Here is a 21933-nt window from a genome sequence, read left to right on the forward strand (position 1 = left end):
CCTTTTTAGTGTAAAAGTATTTTGTTAGAATAAATCTTATGCTCTGGAAGTGTTTTATGCATGTTGCTCTATGAAAACTTGAAGAGGATTAGTGTGCTAGGGCTGCCATAGCAGAACACCACAGACTGAGTAGCTTAAACAACAGAAATTTATTTTCTCATAGTTAATGGGGGACAGAAGACCAAGATAGGTGTCAGCAGCATTGGTTTCTGGTGAGGCCTTTCTACCTGATTTGCAGACAGCTGTTTCTTTCCATGTTCTCACACAGCCTTTTTCTCTGGTGCCTCATCCTCTTGTTAAAAGGATACCAGTCCTGCTGGGTCTGGGTTCCAGCCTCATGAGTTCATTTAACCTCAATCACTTTAAAGAATCTGCCTCCAAATACAGTCACACTGGGCATTAGGGTTTCAACATTAGGAATTTGGGGAAGACAAGATTGAGTCCACGACAATAAAGAGACACCTGACTGAGAAGGCAGGTTTTGGAGGTAGATAAGGATTCAGTTGACTGCTACAATTTTGTGGCCTTATTCAAGTCAGTTAACCCTTGTGATGCTGTTTTCTTGTATGAAGTGGGCATGGTAATATATGAGGCTATCTAGAGGATTGGGGAAAATCTCATGCCGTGAGACAGTGGATATGAATTAATGGTACAAAGGTGGGGGGCTGAGAACCCAGGAGCCCAGAGAGACCTGTAGCTTCTTGGGCTCCATCAATCATTTACCCATGTGAGTTTCGTGAATAATGAAAGAAGTCTAAGGCTAGATTCTGAAAGCTGGTGACATTGGGGAGGAGAGAGCCACAGAGGGAAGTAGCAGAATTAAAAAAGGCACAGTTCCATCCCTTTCTACGCCTATTCCCAGATACTTGCCTAAAGGAAGTACTGAATGAAATTCTCAACGATGATGAAAATCTGTCTCAGGACCAAGAAAGGGTGGGAGTCCCATGATCTGGATGGAGGATAAAGGGTGTGACTCCAATAGGGACAGAAAGGCCTGAAAACCAGGGTAGGAGTCTCTGTTCCTGACAGCCAAGAGCCTCTTACATCCCCATTCCTTACCACCCCCACCAGTGGAGAAAAGATGGGAATGAGAGATTGATTGGAGGAAACTTATCTGTCCTGTTCACATTCGGTGCTGGGCCTAGCACAGCACTTGCCACCCAACGGGAAATATGAGTAAAGCTTTGCTGGATGGAATTGACCCCAGACCCAGCAGGGGAGTCAGCACGGTCACTGTGGGTTAGGATCTGAGTGGAATCGGTGAGGAAGCGGGGCTTTGTGCCCATGTGTTGTGGAGGTGCTTCCTGCCCTGGAAATGCATTCCCTTACAACCTAAGGTTTGTTTTCGAGAGGATTTTCCTAGGTTCCTAGTGAATATATTACATGATAAAGAGAACTCCCCACACTCAACTGGCAATCATGATTTCTTCATTAATAAAATGAGTTTGGGGCCTGCCCAGCGGCGCAGTGGGTTGAACGCAGCGCTGTGAAGCTGTCTGCAGCCTCTGCAGTGCAGGTTCGATTCCCAGCCGGCCAGGGAGAAACCCACATGGCACAGCAGACCTCTCCTGCCACGCCCACTGCTCCCCTCAGCAGTGTCTTCCGTCCATCTGCCTGTTCTGCTCCCCACTCTGTCTCTGGTGAATTCCTTCACTCTCCTGCACTTCTGGTCTGTACCCCAGTTCTTGTATAAATAAATAAATATTTTAAAACAAATAAATAAATAAATAAAATGAGTTTGACCTATATAATCTCTAAACTGCCTCCCAACCCTAGAGTTGCCTTTTATTTTGATGTTGAATTTTTTTTTTTTATTTTTTTTTATTTTTTTTTTTTTTAAAGAGGCATGTTTTTATTTATTTATTTGTTTGTTTGTTTTGTTTATACATGCACTGGGTACAGTCAGAAGCACGGGAGGGTGAGAGAATTCACCAGAGCCAGAGCGGGGAGCAGAGCAGGCAGAAGGACCGAAGTACACTGCTGAGGGGAGCAGCGGGCGGCAGGAGAGGTCTGCGCGCCATGCGGGACCCTCCTCCGGTGGCCGGGGAGCAGCCGGGGATTGAACCGGCGCCGCGGAGGCTGCGGGCAGCTTCGCAACCCAGCGCTCAACCGCTGCGCCACCGGGGAGGCCCGATGTTGAATTTTTTTTAAGTTTTATTTATTTATGTATGCAAGAGCTAGGGTGTAGGCCAGAGGTTAGAGGATTCACCAGGGCCAGAATGGGAAGCAGCGCAGGCGAATCTACTGACATATACTGCTGAGGGGAGCAGCAGGTGAAACAGGAGAGGTGTGCTGTGCCATGTGGGTCAGCTCTGTGGCTGGGGATCGAACTTGAACTTGACCTTCAGTGGCTGAGGATACCTTCATAGGGCTGAGACTTAACCCCTTGCACCACCCAGGAGGCTTCCGAAATGTTGGAATTTTTTTTAAAAGATTTTGAGTGTGAACAAGAACAGACACACAGACCAATAGAATTGAATAAAAAAACCCAGAAATAAACCCACAGATTTACGGGCAACTAATTTTCAACAAAGGAGCAGAGACTATGCAATGGAACAAAGAAAATTTGTTCAATAAATGGTGCTGGGAAAACTGGGCCACTACATGCAAAAGAATGAGGCTTGACTACTATCTCACACCATGCACAAAAATCAACTCAAAATGGATTAAAGAACTAGATAGACATAAGACCTAAAGCCAGGGGCCTCCCCGGTGGCGCAGCGGTTGAGCGCTGGGTTGAGAAGCTGCTCGCAGCCTCTGTGGCGCCGGTTCGATCCCCAGCTGCTCCCCGGCCACCGGAGGAGGGTCCCGCATGGCGCGCAGACCTCTCCTGCCGCCCGCTGCTCCCCTCAGCAGTGTACTTCGGTCCTTCTGCCTGTTCTGCTCCCCGCTCTGGCTGTGGTGAATTCTCTCACCCTCCCGCGCTTCTGACTGTACCCAGTGCATGTATAAACAAAACAAATAAATAAATAAATAAAACATGCCTCTATTTAAAAAAAAAAAAAAAAAAAGACCTAAAGCCATAAAATATATAGAAGAAAATACAGCAAAACACTACATGACTGGGCCTTCCTGGTGGCGCAAGGAGTTAAGCACAGCACTATGAAGCAATCTGCAGCCTCTGCAGCAGAGCTGGATCCCTGGCCTGCCAGGGAGCTACCCACATGGCGCAGCAGACCTCTCCTGCCTTGCCCGCTGCTCCCCTCAGCAGCGTATTTCAGTCAGTATGCCTGTTATGTGCCCCACTCCAATGAATCCTCTCATCCCCTGCATCTCTGGCCTGTGCCCCAGTTCTTGTATGCATAAATAAATAAATCTTTTTTTTTTAAGGATTTATTTTATTTATTTATACAAGCACTGGGTACAGTCAGAAGTGTGGGAGGGTGAGAGAATTCACCAGAGCCAGAGTGGGGAACAGAACAGGCAGACTGATGAAATACACTGCTGAGGGGAGCAGCAGGCGGCAGGAGAGGTCTGTGCGTCATGTGGGACCCTCGCAGGTGGCTGGGGATTGAACCGGCGCTGCAGAGGCAATGGATAGCTTCGCAGCCCAGCGCTCAACCCCTGTGCCACCAGGGGAGGCCCTAAACAAATCTTAAAAAAAAAAAAAACACACAACAAAGTAAACAACCCAGTCAAAAAATGGGTAGAGAAGCTAAAAGAGTCACTTCTCCAAAGAGGAAATGCAAATGGCCAACAGACATATGAAAAAATGTTCAACATCTCTTATAATCAGGGAAATGCAAATCAAAACCACAATGAGATACCACCTTACACCAGTGAGAATGGCACATATTAAAAAAACTAGCAATAACAATTGTTGGCAAGGGTGTGGAGAAAAAAGAACTCTCCTGCACTGCTGGTGGGAGTGCAAACTGGTCCAAACACTATGGAAAGCTGTGTGGAGGTTCCTCAAATTACTAAAAATGGAGCTACCATATGATCCAGCAGTTCCACTCCTAGGTAACTACCCAAAGGACACAATAACATTAATTCAAAAAGACACCTGCACCCCTATGTTTACTGCAGCACTATTTACAATAGGTAAGCTATGGAAACAACCCACATGCCCAAAAATAGATGGCTGGATTAAGAAGATGTGGTACAGGGGCCTCCACGGTGGCGCAGTGGTTGAGCGCTGGGTTGCAAAGCTGCCGGCAGCCTCTGCAGCGCCGGTTCAATCCCCGGCTGCTCCCCGGCCACCGGCGAGGGTCCCACATGGCGCGCAGACCTCTCCTGCCACCCGCTGCTCCCCTCAGCAGTGTCCTTCGGTCCTTCTGCCTGCTCTGCTCGCCGCTCTGGCTCTGGTGAATTCTCTCACCCTCCCACGCTTCTGACTGTACCCAGTGCCTGTATAAATAATAAATAAATAAATCAAAAAAAAAAAAAGTAAAATCCCCTTTAAAAAAAAAAAAAAAGAAGATGTGGTACATATACACAATGGAATATTACTCAGCAATCAAAAAAGGTAAACTCATGCCATTCACAGTAACATGGGTGGAGCTGGAAGGGATCATGTTCAGTGAAATAAGCCAGAAAGAGAAAGAAAAATACCAAATGATTTTCACTTTTAGGAAGAATGTAGAGGACCCAAATAAGGGACTAGGGAAAAAATAATTATAATAAAGTAAATATCAAAATCAACAAGCAACTATAAACCAGACATTCTACAGTGGGGGAGAGGGAAGTAGGATCAAAAGAGAGGTGGGGGGGGCCTCCCCGGTGGCGCAGCGGTTGAGCACTGGGTTGTGAAGTTGCCCGCAGCCTCTGCAGCGCCTGTTCCATCCCTGGCCACTGGGCGAGGGTCCTACATGGCGCACAGACCTCTCCTGCCACCCACTGCTCCCCTCAGCAGTGTACCTCGGTCCTTCTGCCTGTTCTGCTCCCTGCTCTGGCTCAGGTGAATTCTCTCACCCTCCCGCGCTTCTGACTGTACCCAGTGCTTGTATAAATAAATAAATAAATATTTAAAAAATTAAATAAATAAATAAATGACATCTGCCTTACATTAAGTCCTCAATACATTTAAAAAAAAATAATAAAGGGGGTGGAGAGCCTCCCTGGTGGCGCAAGGGGTTAAGCACAGCACTATGAAGCTATCCACAGCCTCTGCAGCAGTTCGAGTTCAATCCCTGGCAAGGGAGCAACCCACATGGCGCAGCAGACCTCTCCTGTCTTGCCCAGCTGCTCCCCTCAGCAGTGTACTTCAGTCATTCTGCCTGTTGTGTACCCCACTCTGTCTCTAGTGAATCCTCTCACCCCGTACCTCTGGCCTGTACCCCAGTTCTTGTATGCATAAATAAATAAATCTTCAAAAAAAAACAGGGGTGGGAAGAGCACAAGGGACATGGGGATGGTACTTGGGTGAATTGGTGGTGGGAATTTCACGGGGACAATAACTGGGATGAGAAAACATACATTGTACAAAAATGAAGAATGATGTGTATATATATATATATATATATATATAATAAAAAGATAGTATGCGTGTGTGTGTGTGTGTAGAAGAACTTTTGCCCCCTGGCCAGAGGTATGGGGTGAGGGAGTGTGAGAGGATTCACCAGGGACAGAGTGAGGAGCAGAACAGACGGATCTACTGAAATACACTGCTGAGGGGAGCAGCGGTGAGACAGGAGAGGTCTGCTGCACTGTATGTGGCTGGGGATGGAACTGAGGCCCTATAGGTGACAGGCCTGAGACTTAACCTGTAGGCCCGGAGGGAGGCCCCACCAGCCCTAAAGTTTTGTGATTCTAAATTAAAAGTTAAGAGGGGAAGTAGTAAGACATTCATTCAACAGATATTATTACAATGACTTGGTGTTTAAGAACAAGGGATACAGATGAATAAGGCAGCTTGTCTTGGGGAGTGTAAAGCCAATAAGATAAAACACTAAATCCTCAGAACAGTGTAAGCTTTTACAATGTAACCTCAATTCTTTTAGGTATTATTGATACTCCCATTTCTTAGCTAAGGAAAAACATATGAAAAGGTTAAATAAAATGCCAGTAAGTGACAGAGCAAATAACCAGGACTTGGGGTCTGAGTTCACACACATTGCAATTACCTGAGCACTAATGATGTGAGATGGAGGAGTGGAGGGAAGAGATGGTGGAGCAAGGCACTCAAACTCACTTGCTACAAGTTCTGGAGGTGTGACATCACGTGGGTCTTCATCACTTTTTCTTTGGCCGTTGGTGAGGTCTCCAGATTCACAGGTTACACAGCCAGGAGAAAAAAAAAAAAAAAAAAAACAATTCTTTAGTGCCCAGAGGGACCTGGGTTCAAATTTTAGGTTTACCCAATGAATTTGACTTAGTCTGTCCTCATTTGTATAACAGTGGCACACTACCAGCTTCATTATGAGGTTATTAAGGTTAGTTATTAAGCTGAATCTCATGAAATTGCTGTTTCTAGAGGTAAAAAAAAACATGTGCAGGGGCCTCCCTAGCGGCACAGGGGTTAAAGCTTCAGTACTATCAAGCTATTGCCAGTCACCCGGCATGAGTTAGATCCCCAGCCAGGGAGCTGACCCACATGGTGCAGCAGACCTCTCCTGTCTCCCCTGCTCCTCCCGCAGCAGTGTTTTTCAGTAGATCTGTAACAGGGTGGTCCCCAGGAAAGGGGGAGGTTCCCTGTCCCCACCCAAGGGAGGGTGGAGCTGAGCCAGGAGAGGAGAAGCTGCAGAAGAGACTGAGGAAGGAAGCAGGATGGAGCCAGGAGACCTGGAGGAGGCGCATGGAGCCTAGAGACACGTGAAAAAACTGCGCTTGTCTTTTGGTCGTGGACTGGGTGACACAGATGTGGGTGAGACCCATGGGGAGGTGACCATGGCAGCTTTTATCTTGATGTTGATTTTGCTCTTTTCCTTCCGGGCTTGTCTGGTTGTTTCTGACTCTTTTCTGTGGGTCCCCACTGGAAGATGCTTTAGACTTGTGGCAGGCTTTGGGGCCTTGTTCTGGGCTGATCCCACATGGATGGCGTTTTACCCACGAGAGGACGGGTAACTTTGGGTGCTTCATTTAGAAACTAGACTCTTTGCCTTACCTGTATTGTTTCCTAGTTTTATTAAAGTTCCTTCCCATTAAAGTCTCATATGTTTTGTGTTGATGCGGCGGATGGCAGAACCCATTTAGAATAGGCAGGTTTGCGGGGTTTGGGCTGCCCCTCTCCCTGTCCTGTAACAGATTTGCCTGTTCTGCTCCCCTCTGTGGTGAATCTGCTCACCTTCCCCCACCCACCTCTGGCTTACACCCCAGTTCTTGTACGCATAAATAAATAAATCTTAAAAAAAAAAAAAAGATGCAGGCACAGCGGTTGAGCTCTGGGTTGGGAAGCTGCCCGCAGCCTCTGCAGCCCTGGTTGGGCCGCTTGGCGAGGGTCCCACATGGCAGCAGACCTCTCCTGCCGCCCACTGCTCCCCTCAGCAGTGTATTTCGTCAGTCTGCCTGGTCTGTTCCCCACTCTGGCTCTGGTGAATCCTCTCACCCTCCCGCACTTCTGACTGTACCCAGTGCTTGTATAAATAAATAAATAAATCTTTAAAAAAAAAAGGGTGCAAACTATGGACAGTTATCAGCATTCCTTTGTGGCACTTCTCACTTTACAAAAACTCCAACCGTAATTATTCTCCAATTCTGCCTAAGGCATATCCTGCCTGTTTGGGTGGCCCACGGGGCTCAGAAGTCACACATTGTTGATCTACCCTGTGGAGGTCAATAAACTCGCCTCGGGGACAGCCTCATGAGATCTGGCAAGTCCTACAAGGATCTGGTGCTGCTTCCAGCCAGCCACAAGCCATCCCTTGGGGGCCAGAAAAGTCCAGCGCTGTGACAGCCCGTGCTCCCCCACACGCTGCGCGCACCGCCCCTTCTCTCCGTGGCTATCCACCCGTGCGCGGGGCCCACGACGGGAAGCGGCACGGCCGTGTGGACATGTGCAAACTGGGGCCTGGGGACGGCCGGGCCTCGCCCGGGGCCGCGCGCCGGTGAAAGGACGCGCCCTGGCCCTAGACGGACCGGCCTCCGGGGTCACCTCCGCAGAGCCCTGACCCTTCCTCTCGGGCTTGCTGCCTCCTCCGGAGACGGGCACGAGCGCCGCTTTCCACCCTGGGCGTTTTCGGGTCAGCCCAGGCCGCCCCGGGCCACCTTCGGGGACCCCCGCTGGGGGAGGGGACACCCGCGCGGCGCCGGGCGTGGAGGGCGCGGCCGGCGGAGCCCCAGAAATAGAGGAGACGCGGTCCCGGCCGCCCCCGGCTGCGGCGGACCCCAGGCCCCGCAGCGCCGGGGAAAGGAGCGGGCGGAACGACCCGAGCCCCGGCGGGGCGGAACAGTCGCGCAAGCCCTCGGCGGGCGGGGGCGGCGGGCGCCTGCGGGCCGCCATCTTGCCGAGGAGGGACCGCCCCGCTCCGGCCGACGCGGGCGGGCCGGGGGCGGGGCTCCGCAGCGGGGGCGGGGCTCCGCCGTCGGGGGCGGGGCTCCGCAGCGGGGGCGGGGCTCCGCTGCCGGGGGCGGGGCGGGGCCGGCCCGGCCATGGCGACCGCGGAACCCGGCGGGCACGCGGCGCGGGCCTCGGTTCCCGGGCCTCCTCTCGGCGGGGCCACTGACCCGGCGGTGGGGGCTGCCGGTCCGCTCTCCAGGCGAAGCGGCAGCGGAGCCCCCCGGCCAGGAGAGCGGGCCCCGGCAGCTGTGGAGAAGCGGGGGCCGTACATGCTGACGCGCGCGCCCTCCCTTCAGGCCAAGCTGCGTGAGTGCGGCCCGGGGGGCTCTGCCGGGGGCTCTGTCCCTGGGGGGCTCTGTCCCTGGGGGGCTCTGTCCCTGGGGGGCTCTGTCCCTGGGAGGGCTCTGTCCCTGGGGGGGGCTCTGTCCCTGGGGGGGGCTCTGTACCTGGGAGGGCTCTGTCCCTGGGGGGGCTCTGTCCCTGGGGGGGGGCTCTGTCCCTGGGGGGGGGCTCTGTACCTGGGGGGCTCTGTCCCTGGGGGGGCTCTGTCCCTGGGGGGGGGCTCTGTCCCTGGGAGGGCTCTGTCCCTGGGGGGGCGGCTCTGCCCGGGGAGCTCTGTCCCTGGGGAGCTCTGTCCCTGCGGGGGCTCTGCCTGGGGAGCTCTGTCCCTGGGGGGGGGGGGCTCTGTCCCTGGGAGGGCTCTGTCTCTGGGGGGGCTTTGTCCCTGGGGGGGGACTCTGTCTCTGGGGGGGGCTCTGCGCGGGGAGCTCTGTCCCTGCGGGGGCTCTGCCTGGGGAGCTCTGTCCCTGGGGGGGGGCTCTGTTCCTGGGAGGCTCTGTCCGGGGGCGGGGGGGGGGGCTCTGTCCCTGGGGGAGCTCTGCCCGGGGGGCTCTGTCCCTGGGGGGGCTCTGTCCCTGGGGGCTCTTTCCCTGGGGTCTCTGTCCCTGGGGGGCTCTGGCCAAGGGGGTTGCTCCGGGGCCCCGAGGGGCGCCTGTCGCCCGCCCCGGAACAGCCGTTGGGAAAGCGCGGGCTCCGGGGCTGGGACCTGCTCATCCAGGCCCTTTAACTTGCAGAGAAGCACCGTGACCTGGCCAGGGCAGTCCTGCGGAGGAAAGGCATGCTGGGGGCCCCCCTGCACCGCCCCGAATCTTCAGGGAAAAGGTCTCAGCAAGCGCCTCTTCCTCTGTGCAAGCAGCTCCAGAGCAGGCTGAGTCCCTGGGCGGGAGGCTGAGCTCACGGCTAGGCCGCAGGTTCCTCCCGTCCTCCCGAGGGAGACAGGAAGCGCCGTTGCTTTTCCTGTAGGCACCAGGGAAGGCTTTGTTTTGGAGCGAGTGCTGTGGCCGGTGGGCGCCTTCCCTGACTGGGTCCCAGCTGGGGGAGGCCTAGTGACTGGGCCCCCAGAGAGGGCGGACAGCCGGTGGGGGGAGTCAGAAAATGGTCAGCTCAGAGCTGGTTAGGGCCTCGGCCACTGCCTCTTTTACAGCGGATGAGACAGGTGAAGGTCTTGCAGTTTTTCTGGTCTCTGGCTAACTAAGGCCGGAGGGGGTTTCCTGATTGTGGAGAGAGCAGGCTTACTTTTCCCCAGGAGCCAAAGAGGGGAGTGGTGTATGAAAGTGCATATTTTGAGGAGGTGTAGCCAGACACAGGGCAGGCAGTCAGTTGTGTGAGCAGGTAGCAGGCAGGTCAGGCGAGTGCTTCCCTTTCCAGAAGGGTGGGGACTCTGGCTTGCCCTGTGAAAATGCCAGTGCCTCATCTGTGCTTGGTCTCTCCCTCATATCAGGTCAGTGAAGTTTAACAAGGGCTATACTGCTCTTAGCCAGAGTCCAGATGAAAACCTGGTGTCCCTCGACTCTGATAGGTAAGTGCACTCCTTGGACATAGCCCTTGGGGAGTGACTTGGGTAAAAGTGCAGCTCGCTTGGTGCCTTCGCTTGTTCCCTGTCTCTTCCAAGACCCTTCATGCATGTTTCAGGGCTGCCTTTGGAGCACTATCCCCAGGATGGCGTGGGTAGAGGCTGACTCAGGTGATCATGCTTGGATCTCGAGCACCATCCTTGTCTGGGGCAATCATCCTGCCCTGTCATGTCTGCACTGTTAGTGACAGTGACCCTGTCCCTACTGGAGCCAATTGAAGGAGCCATTTGTACTCACGGCTTGCATTCTATGGCGTGTGGTCTTTGCTTCACCAGTCCTCCAGCCCCCTTTTGCATGCTTTCCACCTTGCTACTTGCAGCTGTACTCCACAGGAATCCCCCTGAACTGACTATCTTCCTCTTCTCCTAGTGATGGGGAGCTGGAATCCAGATACTCCTCCGGGTATTCCTCTGCAGAGGCAAGTCCAGAGCGCCTTTCTGCCCGGGGTGGGCGGCAGGCAGCATGCTGCCACTGCCAGATTCTTGTCTGGTGCTTGTTGTGTGCTTGGCACTGTCCCAGCCTATGGTCTGTTCTCTAGTCTACTCTGTCCTCTTCCCCCAGCAAAGATACAGGTGTCTGAGAAGAGCTGTTGAAAATTTAGGAGGCCAGAGACCCTCTGAGCTGGAAATGACCCCACAGATCCTCTAGTCCAGGCCACCACTTAGAAAAGGAATCCTCTTGATAAGTCATAGCTAAGTGTATAGTTGTCTGTGCTTTCTGGAATGCTGCTTGCAATGTACTAGGTACTTGTACCTGCCTATCACCTTCCTTGGGTGGCGCTTAGAGAAGTTCTCCTTATTGATTTGAAATGTCTCCTGTGGCCAGGACTTAGTGGCCCTAGGCCTGCCCTCTCTCTCACTGTCATTCTAGTCCTCTTCCCTGAGTACCCTCTACCCAAGCTTGCTTTCTTCCAGGCCAAATGACTTCTGTGCCTGCGGGTATTCCACCGATGGGAACTCAGGCTGATAGACTCCCGGGTTAGCCTTTTGAACATGTTTCCAGTGATGGTCTCATACATAAACAGGGATGTACAGTTCTGCCTGTGCAGCTTGCTGCCTTTGACAGAGATGTGATGCTGGGGACATGACTACACCACCGGCAGTTTTTCCTCCGTCTCAGGAAACCCTTGGCTGCCCCGAGTTTCTGCCAAGGGGAAGTTTACACATTACATAGAGGCAGTTTACATATTGTATGCTCCTGGATTTCTGGGTCCCTGAGATTGTTAAAATTAAGAAAAATTAGCCAAGAGCTGAAGAAAGTTCTACACTGTCTTGTCTCATTTTCCTTCTGCTCAGTGGAGCCGGTGAAGCCATGCTGACAGGCTTCACTTTGTGGGAATGAGGCCTGCTGGCATGGGATGACAGCCTGCCTAACTGGCCTGTCCCGCCTCAACCTGCATTCTTCAACTCTTCTACCTCACTGTTCTGGTGTCATTCCCCGTGGTCTTTAGCTTTCATAGGGACACCTTGAGGTTCCCGGTGGCAGCCATCAGGGCACTGACTTACAATGTAGAATCTGGTATTTACATCAGATGCCTCAGGATTCTTTGGTGAGCAGCTCCCCTGGGGGTTAGTGACAGTGCAGCCTGTCCTGTACTGGCCCAAGCACCCACTGCTGGGTGAGGCCCAATGAGGAAAAGGTAGCCCTTCCTCCTGTAACCCAGAGATGTATGGGGTTGGCCTAAGCGTGGAGCTGGACAGGAGGCTACGGTAAGAGTGTGGGTCTGCCTTTCGGGCAGCAGTTCTTTGTGCTTTGCAGCCTGGCTTATCAGTTCTTTCTCTCCTGCTCTTAGCAGGTGAATCAGGATGTCAGCCGGCAGCTGCTCCAGGATGGGTATCACCTGGATGAGACTCCAGATGATGAGGACTTGGACCTCATTCCCCCCAAGCCCATAAACTCAACGTGCTCCTGCTGCTGGTGCTGTCTTGGGGACTCTTCCTCCTGTACCCTCCAGTAGGCATCACCCCCTAAATGGGCCCTGCTTGCTTTGCCTGCAGAGCCCTGTTGGCCCGGGAGTAGCAAGAGTGTGGCAAGACCTGCTGGCAGCCCCAGAATCACTGGAGGCACTGACCTGCTGGGCAAGTCACTGACCCCAGATACCCTGTACCTGGTGCTTTTCAGGCCAGAGGCCTCCCTCTGAATCATAGGGTGACAGATGGGATGCTGCCCTTTTCTTCTGCTGTCGGCAGTTGGAGAGATCACTTTAATAGGGGCAGAAGCAGGGATTCTTATGGTAAGGGACAAAACTGGCTAAGAAATAATCTTGGCTGGTATTTGTTGTCCTGCCCAAGAGGGAAAAGGAGAGTTACTGTGCCCAGGCTGTGCTGGTGTCATAGGGAGGCAGAACATAGCAGTTTATGGCTTCTAGCTAAGAATCTTTGAAAAAGAATTATTTGGGACCAGTTCAAGAAATTCTATACACTGTCTTCCTCTTGCTAGCTCCATGATGGGTCACTTGTTTGACCTTCAAGAGATGGTAACGCAAGACCCTTTGGCCCTCTTCTGGCTGTAACTGACTATGGCTAGAGCACGGCATGTTGCTGGATGGCACTTCCAGAATCCCTGGGCCTGGGCTGGCCCAACTGTCTGGGAGGGTCCAAGGACTCTGGGTAGCCTATCCCTAGAGGTCTGCTCCGCTGTGGATATATTTATTTATTTGCCATTTCTCGGCCACCATTCTTCACCTTGGTCTTAGCGAGCCCCTTCACACCGTCTTTAAAAGCTAAATAGTTGGGTGAAGGGACTGAAGCTCCCCGAGGCCTGCAGTTCTTGTGGTGACCAGCAGGGGGAGAGGCAGGGCGTAACCAGGGGATTTCCTATTTCTTTAGCTTTTTAAACTTGAGAAGTAGCAGTGGGTGAGTGGTACACTGGGGCAGCCATCCCGCTCTCTTCAGAGGACACTGACAGGACGGGGAGGAGGAGCCTGAAGACAGCGGACACGGCACCATGTCCCATGACCTCGGTGGCACAGCATTCTTGCTCTGCCTGCCCTCTCTCTAGAATTTAGCTTTTCATTGTTTTGTTTTGCCTCATGTAGAACCATGCCGTGGAGACCACATGAGAATGGACCAGGCTCCTAGCCTAATGGGCATAATAGTCAGGATTCGGGAACGTGCCCAGTTTAATGTCCTGTGACTGTGGAGACATACGAGGAATACGTGGACTCTTCTTGCTCTACCCCGTTAAGTCAGAATTTTAGATAAGAGGCCTTGTCATTTGGCAGGTGACTAAGTCATCCATCTTGGTGCTTTTCTCGAATCGTAAAGCGGAGAGGGATATATGGTGTCCTGGAGGCCATGGCTAACCTTTATTATACAAGCTGGCAGCACCACAGGAGGAGGGAGAAGGGACAGACCAGAGGCACCTTATCTTGGGTCTGCAGAGTCGGGGATGTGGATGGTTATTCTCTGCTGGAAAGGGCTCTGCAACTCCTCACAGGTGCTGAGCATTCCAAACACTTTGTGTGAGTGCCCACAGGGGGCCAGAGCATCTCTGTCCTGAACCCCTCCCACCTGGGGGCTGTATCAGGCCTTTGTTTCTGTGGAGGTGGAGAAGTACACTCAAACACAGGGCTTGGATATACAACAGGGTAGGGACAGACTGGTGGTAGCGGAGGCCAGAAAGCTGTTGAAGCCAAGTGGGGGCCACATTTCTGTGAAGAAGTTAATTAGAACAGAGTAGCCTAAGCACTTGGCAGCTTTTTGGTGTGAGGGTGACAGCAGGATACAAAGACCAAGCCCCTCTGGGCAGTCACTGCTGTGAATCCACCCTGGTGTTTCTGGTTGCAGCTGTCCCTGCAGGGCATGTGCCGGAGCTGGCTGACTGCTTGTGGGTGGTCTTACCTTTGTAGAAAAAACTACAGAGACCTGTAACTAGGGACAGCGTACAGTGAGGCAGGGCAGAAATGACCAGCGGTTTGGGGCCAGAGGCCAAAATGTCACCAATAAAGGCACCAAGGTGCCCAGTGCCTTAATCATAGTCCCTGGCTTCTGCAGGTGGCAGTGCCCTGGGCAGAGAGGGTGTATCTGGCTTAGCTCGCAGATGGGATTGGCACCCTATGGTATTTAGAGCATGCCACAGAACTCTTGGCTTATGCTTCTACACTCTGTAAGTTTATAAAAATAAATACAAATATGCAAGTTGAGCCGTCTCTGTGTTACAATAGGATTTTTAAGAAAAGTCTAGATTGTAGTCATTTCCCTTCTGAGTTCTGAAATGAAATGCCTAGTGGTCCTAACTGATTGTTCCTCCTAGCACCTCCCTTTCTGCTGTTCTGCAGGGCATCATTTTCAGGCCTGTTCAAGTGAAGACCATGGATAAAATAGGCTCCGCACTTCTATTTAGAATGGGTTCCCTTTAGCAGGCCTGTCTTCCAGGTGAAGAAAATGTGGAGGCCAAAAAATGCAGAACACATTGGCCAGAACTTTTTGGAAGGCAGTTTCCTGGAATTCTGTTGTACAGGGAGCCTAGTGTGGACATTAGCTCAGAAAGATGCTTTTGTGTGAGTCTAGATCCTTATCCCACAGGAAGGCATCGATAGCCTGGGTCTCTGCTTAGTCTGGGATGGCAGGATCCCAAATTGCTAGTAAGAAACCTCAGTGGCAAAACAGCTGTTAAGCCTCCTGCAGAGGTGTGTTCCGCTTCTAGACAACAGGCACCAGCAGGGTAGATGCCCTCCTATGTGCCTCCTGCCAGTTTGGTAAAAGCAGAAATGTTTTCCTTCACAGTGGGGACCCAAGTGTCCCTTCCCTGTGGATAAAGGGACTCTAGAAGTGGTTCACAAGCTGCGGTGTAAAGGGCTAGAGTACATACTTTCGGCTTTGCAGGCCATACATCCCAGCATATTTTAAATTCACCCTTGTAGCTTGAAAGCCATGGATAGTGTGTAAACGAATGGATGTGGCCAGATCTAGCCTGCTGACCCCTAGGACCAGCTTAAACTGGAGGGAAGAATCGTGCACTTACAGTGCACATTTTTAGCCCCACCTTCCTCTGTCTCCAGGGCCGGAGGGCCCAAGGCCTGCCTGCTAGCTTTGCATCTGAGAGCAATCCCACACTTTCCTATGAAAGGGCTCTGGGTCCAGCCTGCCCACCCTAGGGACCTGTTTGATGCAGGAATGAAGCAAAAATTGACATCCTTTCAGCCTCTTCTGGAACTGGACTGCAAAAGGCTGAGGCTTTTTACCTCACAGCCTGAACACACCGACAGACTTAATCTTTAATTGCTTTGACAGAGAAAAGGGTGATGATGTCCGCATTAGTCCATACACCGAACCTCCCTGCTTTGCCGCTGAGTAAACAGGCAGTCCCAGGGCCAGTACCCTGTTCTTAGAAATGAATAACCTAGCCGCTTGATGTAATTAATGCCGAGCTATCACAGATGTCACCAGCCTGCAGCGCAGGGGCCTGGCTCAGCTGTGGCAGGGAGAGGTGTGACTGAAAAGGAGTGTTAGCCCTTTTTGCTCATGTGGGCCCTCCGCCCAGAAATAAGATGGTTTTGTCTAGGTGAGCTCAGGAGGTGTACCGTCAAGCTCGTTCCTATACCCCATCTCTTCTAGGACGTACCCAAAGAGTCCAGAGCAGTGAAGGTGTTTGGGCTGGGCCAAGATTTCAGGTGCCTGGCAGAGGACAGTGGAGGCTGAGTCCTCTACAGCAGACAGCAGGCACGGAACATGAGCAGGTCCTCGGGCATGGCGAGCTGCAGTGAGACCATCTCTTTGGCACCAATGAAGAGCACCCCACCACGCTTCAGGGGGATTGCCGCTTGAGCTGTCGGAGTGCTCGCTGTCACTGTCCCCTGCACCAGCAAGAGGATGCTGGCGGAGTCCAGTGCCAAGACCTTGTATTCAGTGGCAGAGCCAGGGACCTGGACAGAAAGGAATAATTGGATAGTACAGCTCAGACTCTGCCTGTCAGTTGCAAAGGGGTCAAGACAACCCAAAGGCTGTGAGAGGGTGCATTCCAGCATTCCGTACCGCCTTCCCACTGCCCGGTCCTTGTCAGCATGGCAGGAGCAGGCCCCTCCCTTACAGGGTGAGCATCACAGAAAGGAACCCCAACCCCAGGCATACTCTACACTGCGACCCTTGCCAGGGTTCTTCCTGCCACAAGACACCCACCGTGGCCCCTCACTCACCTCCATCTTCATGACAGTGAAGTCTGGCACAGGGGGGTCATAGACAAAGAGGTAGGGGTCTTCCTGACTCCGTGCTGGAGGAAAGAGCCTGTCCTTGCTGGGGCCAGGAGTATAGCTGAGCATTTCACACAGCGTCGGCACGTCAATGAACTTGGGAGTCAGGCCAGCACGCACCGTGTTGTCTGAGCACGCCATGCACTCCACACAGTCTGGGGGCAAATGGTGGTAATAGGTGAAGATGATGGAGGCCTTGGAGTTCAGCTGTTGAGAACTGGGCCTCCCAACCTGAGCCCCATGAACCCCCTGCAGAGCTGGGGGAAATGTGAACTGCATTCTGTGGGGGACTGGGCAAAGAGCAGATACCAAAGACTGGTACTGGTCATCTGCTATTGTCAGGAGGAGTCAGGTTAACCCCCAGGGGAGCCCCAACTTCCCCGGACTGCCTATTCTACCACAGAATCCTGTCCGTGAGCAGATAAGCGGCCAACAATCAAAATGTGTGTCCTGTGGCGGCGTGTTTAGTGTAGGGATCCCTGGCTAGTTAGGACAGACAAGGCAGTGTGATGCAGGGGAGCAGCAGCCTAATCCAGTAGAGCCTGGGTGCAAATTGTGCTCCCCACACTTACAGACAGGGCTCAGCCTCAGTGCGCCAGGACTTCCCAGGGCTGGTGTGAAGCCTCAGCGGTGTCCAACCCACGCTGCCATTCGCATCCCTGCTCTCCCCAGCAACCCTGGGAGGTCAGAGCTGAAGGGTCCTTAGAGAAGGTCTCCACCACTCTCTTTCCCCCTGTCCCATGGGGAAACAAGGCCCGGGGGGCTGGGGGGTTTAACTGCTGAAATGCAGCTCACCTCCTTTCAGGTAGGCGTGGGGCACGTTGGCCTCCAGAAACATGGCCTCTCCCGGCTTCAGGCTAAGCAGGTTCAGGAAGTAGATGGCAAAGCACCCGATATCACCTGGATACTGCTGGTGCAGCTGCAGCAAGAGCTCCCCATAGACATCCTCCATGTTGTTTCCGGCAGCCACTGAGGGTCACAGAACACCAGAGGGTACTTAGAAACAGTGGTGTTCACAGCCCCATCCTGGTCAGGGAGGCATGCAGAAGGAGTCCAGGAAGCGGTGGGACTGTCCTAGCCACACCCCCAGCTCAGGGGTGGCCAGCCTTCCTGGAAACGCAGGTGCCATCTCCCCATCCCGATCACCTCGGTGCCCACTGCAGCACCAGACACGAGAGAGGGCTTCTGCAGTGTTTCTCAACCTCAGCACTCCTGGACACTCCCCAGGAGACCTCGCTAGCACCCCCAACCCAGGTTTGACAACCAAAAATATCTCCAGACAATTGCCAGTGTTGCTGGCTAAGAACCAGTGATCTAGCAGCTCAAGATGTAATTAGGGGGCCTCCCCGGTGGCGCAGCGGTTGAGCGCTGGGTTGCGAAGCCGCCCGCAGCCTCTGCAGCGCCGGTTCGATCCCCGGCTGCTCCCCGGCCACCGGAGGAGGGTCCCGCATGGCGCGCAGACCTCTCCTGCCGCCCGCTGCTCCCCTCAGCAGTGTCCTTCGGTCCTTCTGCCTGCTCTGCTCCCCGCTCTGGCTCTGGTGAATTCTCTCACCCTCCCGCGCTTCTGACTGTTCCCAGTGCTTGTATAAATAAATAAATAAAATAAATCTTTAAAAAAAAAAAAAAAAAAAAAAAAAAGATGTAATTAGGGGGGCCTCCCTGGTGGCACAAAGATGCAACCTATAAAGCTATCTGCAGCCATTGCAGCACGAGTTCAATCCCTAGCCAGGGAGCTACCCACATGGCACAGCAGACTTCTCCTGACTCGCTGGCTGCTCCCCTCAGCAGTGCATTTCAGTCATTCCTCCTGTGTCTGGTGAATCCTCTCACCTCCTGCACCTCTGGCCTGTACCCCAGTTCTTGTATACATAAATAAATCTTAAAAAAAAAGATGTAATTAGGGAGCTAATCCAGAGTTCCATGTAGGGTGTCTAACTGTTCCAGTTAGCCCAGCCTTTCCCTTTAGTAGCTCTGAAAGTACTGCGTCTCAGAAGATCTCTCAGTCCCAGGCTTACAGGCATGGCTGTTCACCCCAGATAGTATGAGGCAGAATGTACCAAAATGTGTCCTGAAGACTGACCAGGAGAAGGAGCTCAGCTGGGCTAGCGTGGGGAGGAAAGGCTTATTGGAAGTGGGGGCAAGGAAGGGAGGCATGAGCTGAGTCCTCTTGAGTTTGCAGAGGAGGCGGGACCAGGTTTGTAAACAAAATGAGACATCAGCTGGTCTGGATTGCAGGGCTGCCCTCCAGAGGCTGAATGCTGAAAGCTCAAAGAGCCAGGTTCCAGGCTGGGGAGGCCCGGCTTTAAAGGTGCGTGTGTGATGCTACGGAGTCAGAGCTACACATGATATACAACCAGGTGTGACGGGAGCTCCCAGCAGGAGTAGTCAGTTCTGCTGTGAAGAAGGAGAGGCATGCAAGCAGAGAAAACACCAAAACAAAGAAAACACAGGGTACCCTTGAGTAAAATAAATAGCCCCTTGGGGCTCAAAGGAAGAAATGTATAGAGCAAGCAGCAGGATAACAGGCAGTCACCTGTAGAAGGGGCTGGGCCTGATGACGGGCCACATCAGCTCATGGCTGAGAGTCACTGCTGGGATTGACTTCCCAGCCCAAAGGTGACATGACCACGCCCATCGCAGTCCTGTCCAGAGGTCTTAGCACAGGGTTGGGCACGTAGCAGGGAGCTCTGGGCATCAGGCTTTTGGAGAAGAGGATCCCCTCCCTGCTCTCTAGCCCCCAAGTGCAAATTCATCCATTGGAGCCACCATGGGGCTGGGGAAGTCTCAGGAAGCTCGGGTGAAAGACATCCTGAAGCTTCTAGGCCAGTCTGCCTCCCACCAAGCAGAGAAGACAGCTGGTTAGGAAGCAGCCTTCAACCTAGAGCCCTGCTCCAGAGACTGGGAAAGAAGCATGAAGTCACTGACAGGCCACCTAAGTTGGGCTCAAGTGGAACCTGAGCAAAGGGGTGGAGAACCCTGTCCCCACAGCCTATGTCCGTTCTGGGGGCCCAGAACACAGCCCTGCACGCCACCTATATCACACCCACCTTCCTGGGAGATCCGCTTCACCAGCATGTTGAGCTGCTGCACTACCACCTTCTTCTCACTCTTCATTAGGTGGGAGAAACAGTTTTGCAGAGCAGAGGCCACAGCCTGGGAGTCACGGCTCATGCTCTGCTTCAGCTGTGTTGCCGCATTTTCTCCAATCAGGAACTGTAACTCGGGCACCTCTGCAGGAAGGCCAGGCCCGTATCAGGAATGGCAAAGTGGCATCCCCTGAGGTGGGGAGCTGGAGGAAACCTCCCATGCCATCCCTAACCAAGGAGCCAGGCAATACCATGCAAACTTTGCAGTCAAAATCGACCACTCACCACCAGCCCTTGGCAACCAATCACACCTGAGCCTGGTCTCACAGGCCTGCCCAGAGGCTCCAGAATTCCTGAGGTCCACCAGCCCCTCAGTTCCTGGGACTTTCGGCCTTGGCTCTCTGCTCCTGTTCAGCTGTGCCCTGGGTCCCCATGTAGCCCAGGCCCAATGCGCATGCTCTCAGCATTTTGCCCAACCTTACTCGTCAGAAAGGTCACAATCTCCTCAACTGGCCGGAAGCCACATAAGCCCTGGAAGGAGGTGAGGGCAATGGCCATCTCTGGCTTATGATTGGCATCAGGGTAGTGCTGTGGAGCTTGGAGGTGCAGCTTCTCTGCCAGCTCCTATAGGGTGGCCAGGGGAAGAGGAAGAGAGTCTTGGTACAGCCATCACCAAGCAGGACACCAGTCCCACCTTGCCCTCGCTTTTTGCCCTGCCCAGTTGCCAAACAGCCAAACAATAGGTTCCTGCATCTGGCAACAAGCCCAGTACAAACAAAGACTCTGAAACTCAGTCTTTCAGCTGATAGGGAAGGGACAGGGGCCAAATCTGGGTGTTAGCTGGGTAGACTTCAGGACTGTGAATCAGAGACTCTAAATACCAAGCCAGCCTCTGACATTAAGCTATGTGACTGTGGGCAAATCCCTCTCTTCTCTGGGTCTTAACCTACCCATCTAGAAAAGACTTTGGATAGACCAGTGTGTGGCTGTGACTCAGTGCCTTGTGCACAAAGACTCTTGGGATAGAGCCAGGTACCTGCTCTGCCCTGGAAGGTGAACTCTCCCAGAGACAGGTGGGGAAATGGCAGATATGAATAGTCCTGGACTGGGAGAGGAGAGCCTAGGCTCAAGCTCCCAGGAACCAGCTTGGGGAAGCTCCCCTGGCACAGGCTGGTCAGCTATCCACTCAGACATAGCTGCCAGCATGTGTCACCAGCATCTGGCCTCGTGGAGCTAAATTGGGAGTTGTCAGGCCTGAATTTAGCTTTGGGCTGGAACCTGGCATGGATTGGGGTAAAAGCAGCAGTAAAAATTGTGGGAGGGCCTTGACAAGCTCTTCTCTACTCTTCCCTGGTGTCTGGGCCTCACTCTGATTCTGTACCTTATTGGGGTGTGCCTGGATGGACAGGGCTGTTTCAACTGAGAGCACTTTGAAGAGGAAGGGCAGCTTGCCATTAAAGGTGTCCTTGACCTTTGAGCCTAAGCAGTCCTGGTTTTCATCAATCCACTGGCCTAGGGTTTTCTGGGAGATGCGGTTGTCAAGGATCTTGGCATCTCCTCGGGGGTGGGTTCCCATCCACAGCTGAAAAAACAGGAAACTTGGGAGAGAAGAATCTGCACAAGCAGTTGGCCTGCCCCCAAGACAGGGTCTAAACACTGCCATTTAGACATAGAAGGAGGTAGTGGCCCCAGACAATGTGGAGCCATGTCCCGGTTCTCCTCTAACTAGTTGTGGAATCTTGGGCCAGTTATATTCTGTCTCAAGGACTCAATTTCCCTAATGAGAATCCAGCTTGCTCTGTGATTTGAGAGCTGCGACTCTCAAATGGCTGCAGGAGAGATTAATATCCACTTAGCAGTTTCAGAAATAGAGGCTTTTTTTGGCTTTACTAGATAGGCAGAAGGAACAAATGGCATAGTTATTTAAAATGTGAAAGTAAACTGTTTTAATTATCAAAGAGGGCTAAACTAGAATTCAGCAAATGCCGATAGTTCTTGGGGGGTAGGAAGGTAGGAGAAATCCCAAGCTCTAATGACAACACCCCTCTTCTTGTGGGGCCACTGTCTGGGGCCATCAGCAGGCCTCCTCCTATCCCAGCTGACCCTATGACTTGCTCCCCTGAGTGGAGGGGTCCTTAGGTCTCACCAGCTGGTAAGGTGGGTTGAAAAAAGCCCGGGTCTCACCTCTGCATAGGGCTTGTCTTCTGAGATCCGGACCTGTGGGTCGCTGCTGGCCAGCAGACGTGCCACCTCGCTGCTGGAACCCTTCTTCCCCCAGCCATACTGCTGCACCGCAGGGGCAAGTGG

At 53.0% G+C, this 21933-nt stretch overlaps 2 protein-coding genes across 4 annotated transcripts; one reads left to right on the forward strand and one right to left on the reverse strand.

Annotated features, from left to right (window-relative positions):
• Positions 1 to 8529: 8529 nt before the first annotated feature.
• FAM219B (family with sequence similarity 219 member B) lies at positions 8530 to 12307 on the forward strand (the record flags this gene model as incomplete). 2 transcript variants are annotated; one of them, XM_084241240.1, is made up of 5 exons in its annotated part: positions 8530 to 8743; positions 9511 to 9598; positions 10218 to 10295; positions 10720 to 10768; positions 12143 to 12307. In XM_084241240.1, the coding sequence occupies 5 exons, from the start codon at positions 8530 to 8532 to the stop codon at positions 12305 to 12307; spliced, it is 594 nt and encodes a 197-aa protein (XP_084097366.1). The 2 variants fall into 2 exon arrangements, with proteins under 2 accessions (XP_084097366.1, XP_084097367.1); XM_084241241.1 differs by having other exon boundaries at positions 12146 to 12307.
• A 3690-nt stretch (positions 12308 to 15997) lies between these two features.
• Positions 15998 to 21933, reverse strand: MPI (mannose phosphate isomerase; the record flags this gene model as incomplete). Of its 2 annotated transcripts, XM_084239879.1 has the most annotated exons (7): positions 21811 to 21933; positions 21008 to 21208; positions 20109 to 20250; positions 19588 to 19770; positions 17336 to 17509; positions 16487 to 16695; positions 15998 to 16216 (listed from the first exon to the last, which is right to left on the reverse strand). In XM_084239879.1, exons 2-7 carry the CDS (start codon positions 21200 to 21202, stop codon positions 15998 to 16000), a joined length of 1122 nt encoding a protein of 373 aa, XP_084096005.1. In that variant the 5' UTR covers positions 21203 to 21208; positions 21811 to 21933. The 2 variants fall into 2 exon arrangements, with proteins under 2 accessions (XP_084096005.1, XP_084096006.1); XM_084239880.1 differs by lacking the exon at positions 19588 to 19770.

The sequence above is a fragment of the Talpa europaea genome, assembly GCF_964194135.1.
Source record: "Talpa europaea genome assembly, chromosome: 8".
In the NCBI taxonomy this organism is placed as follows: domain Eukaryota; kingdom Metazoa; phylum Chordata; class Mammalia; order Eulipotyphla; family Talpidae; genus Talpa; species Talpa europaea.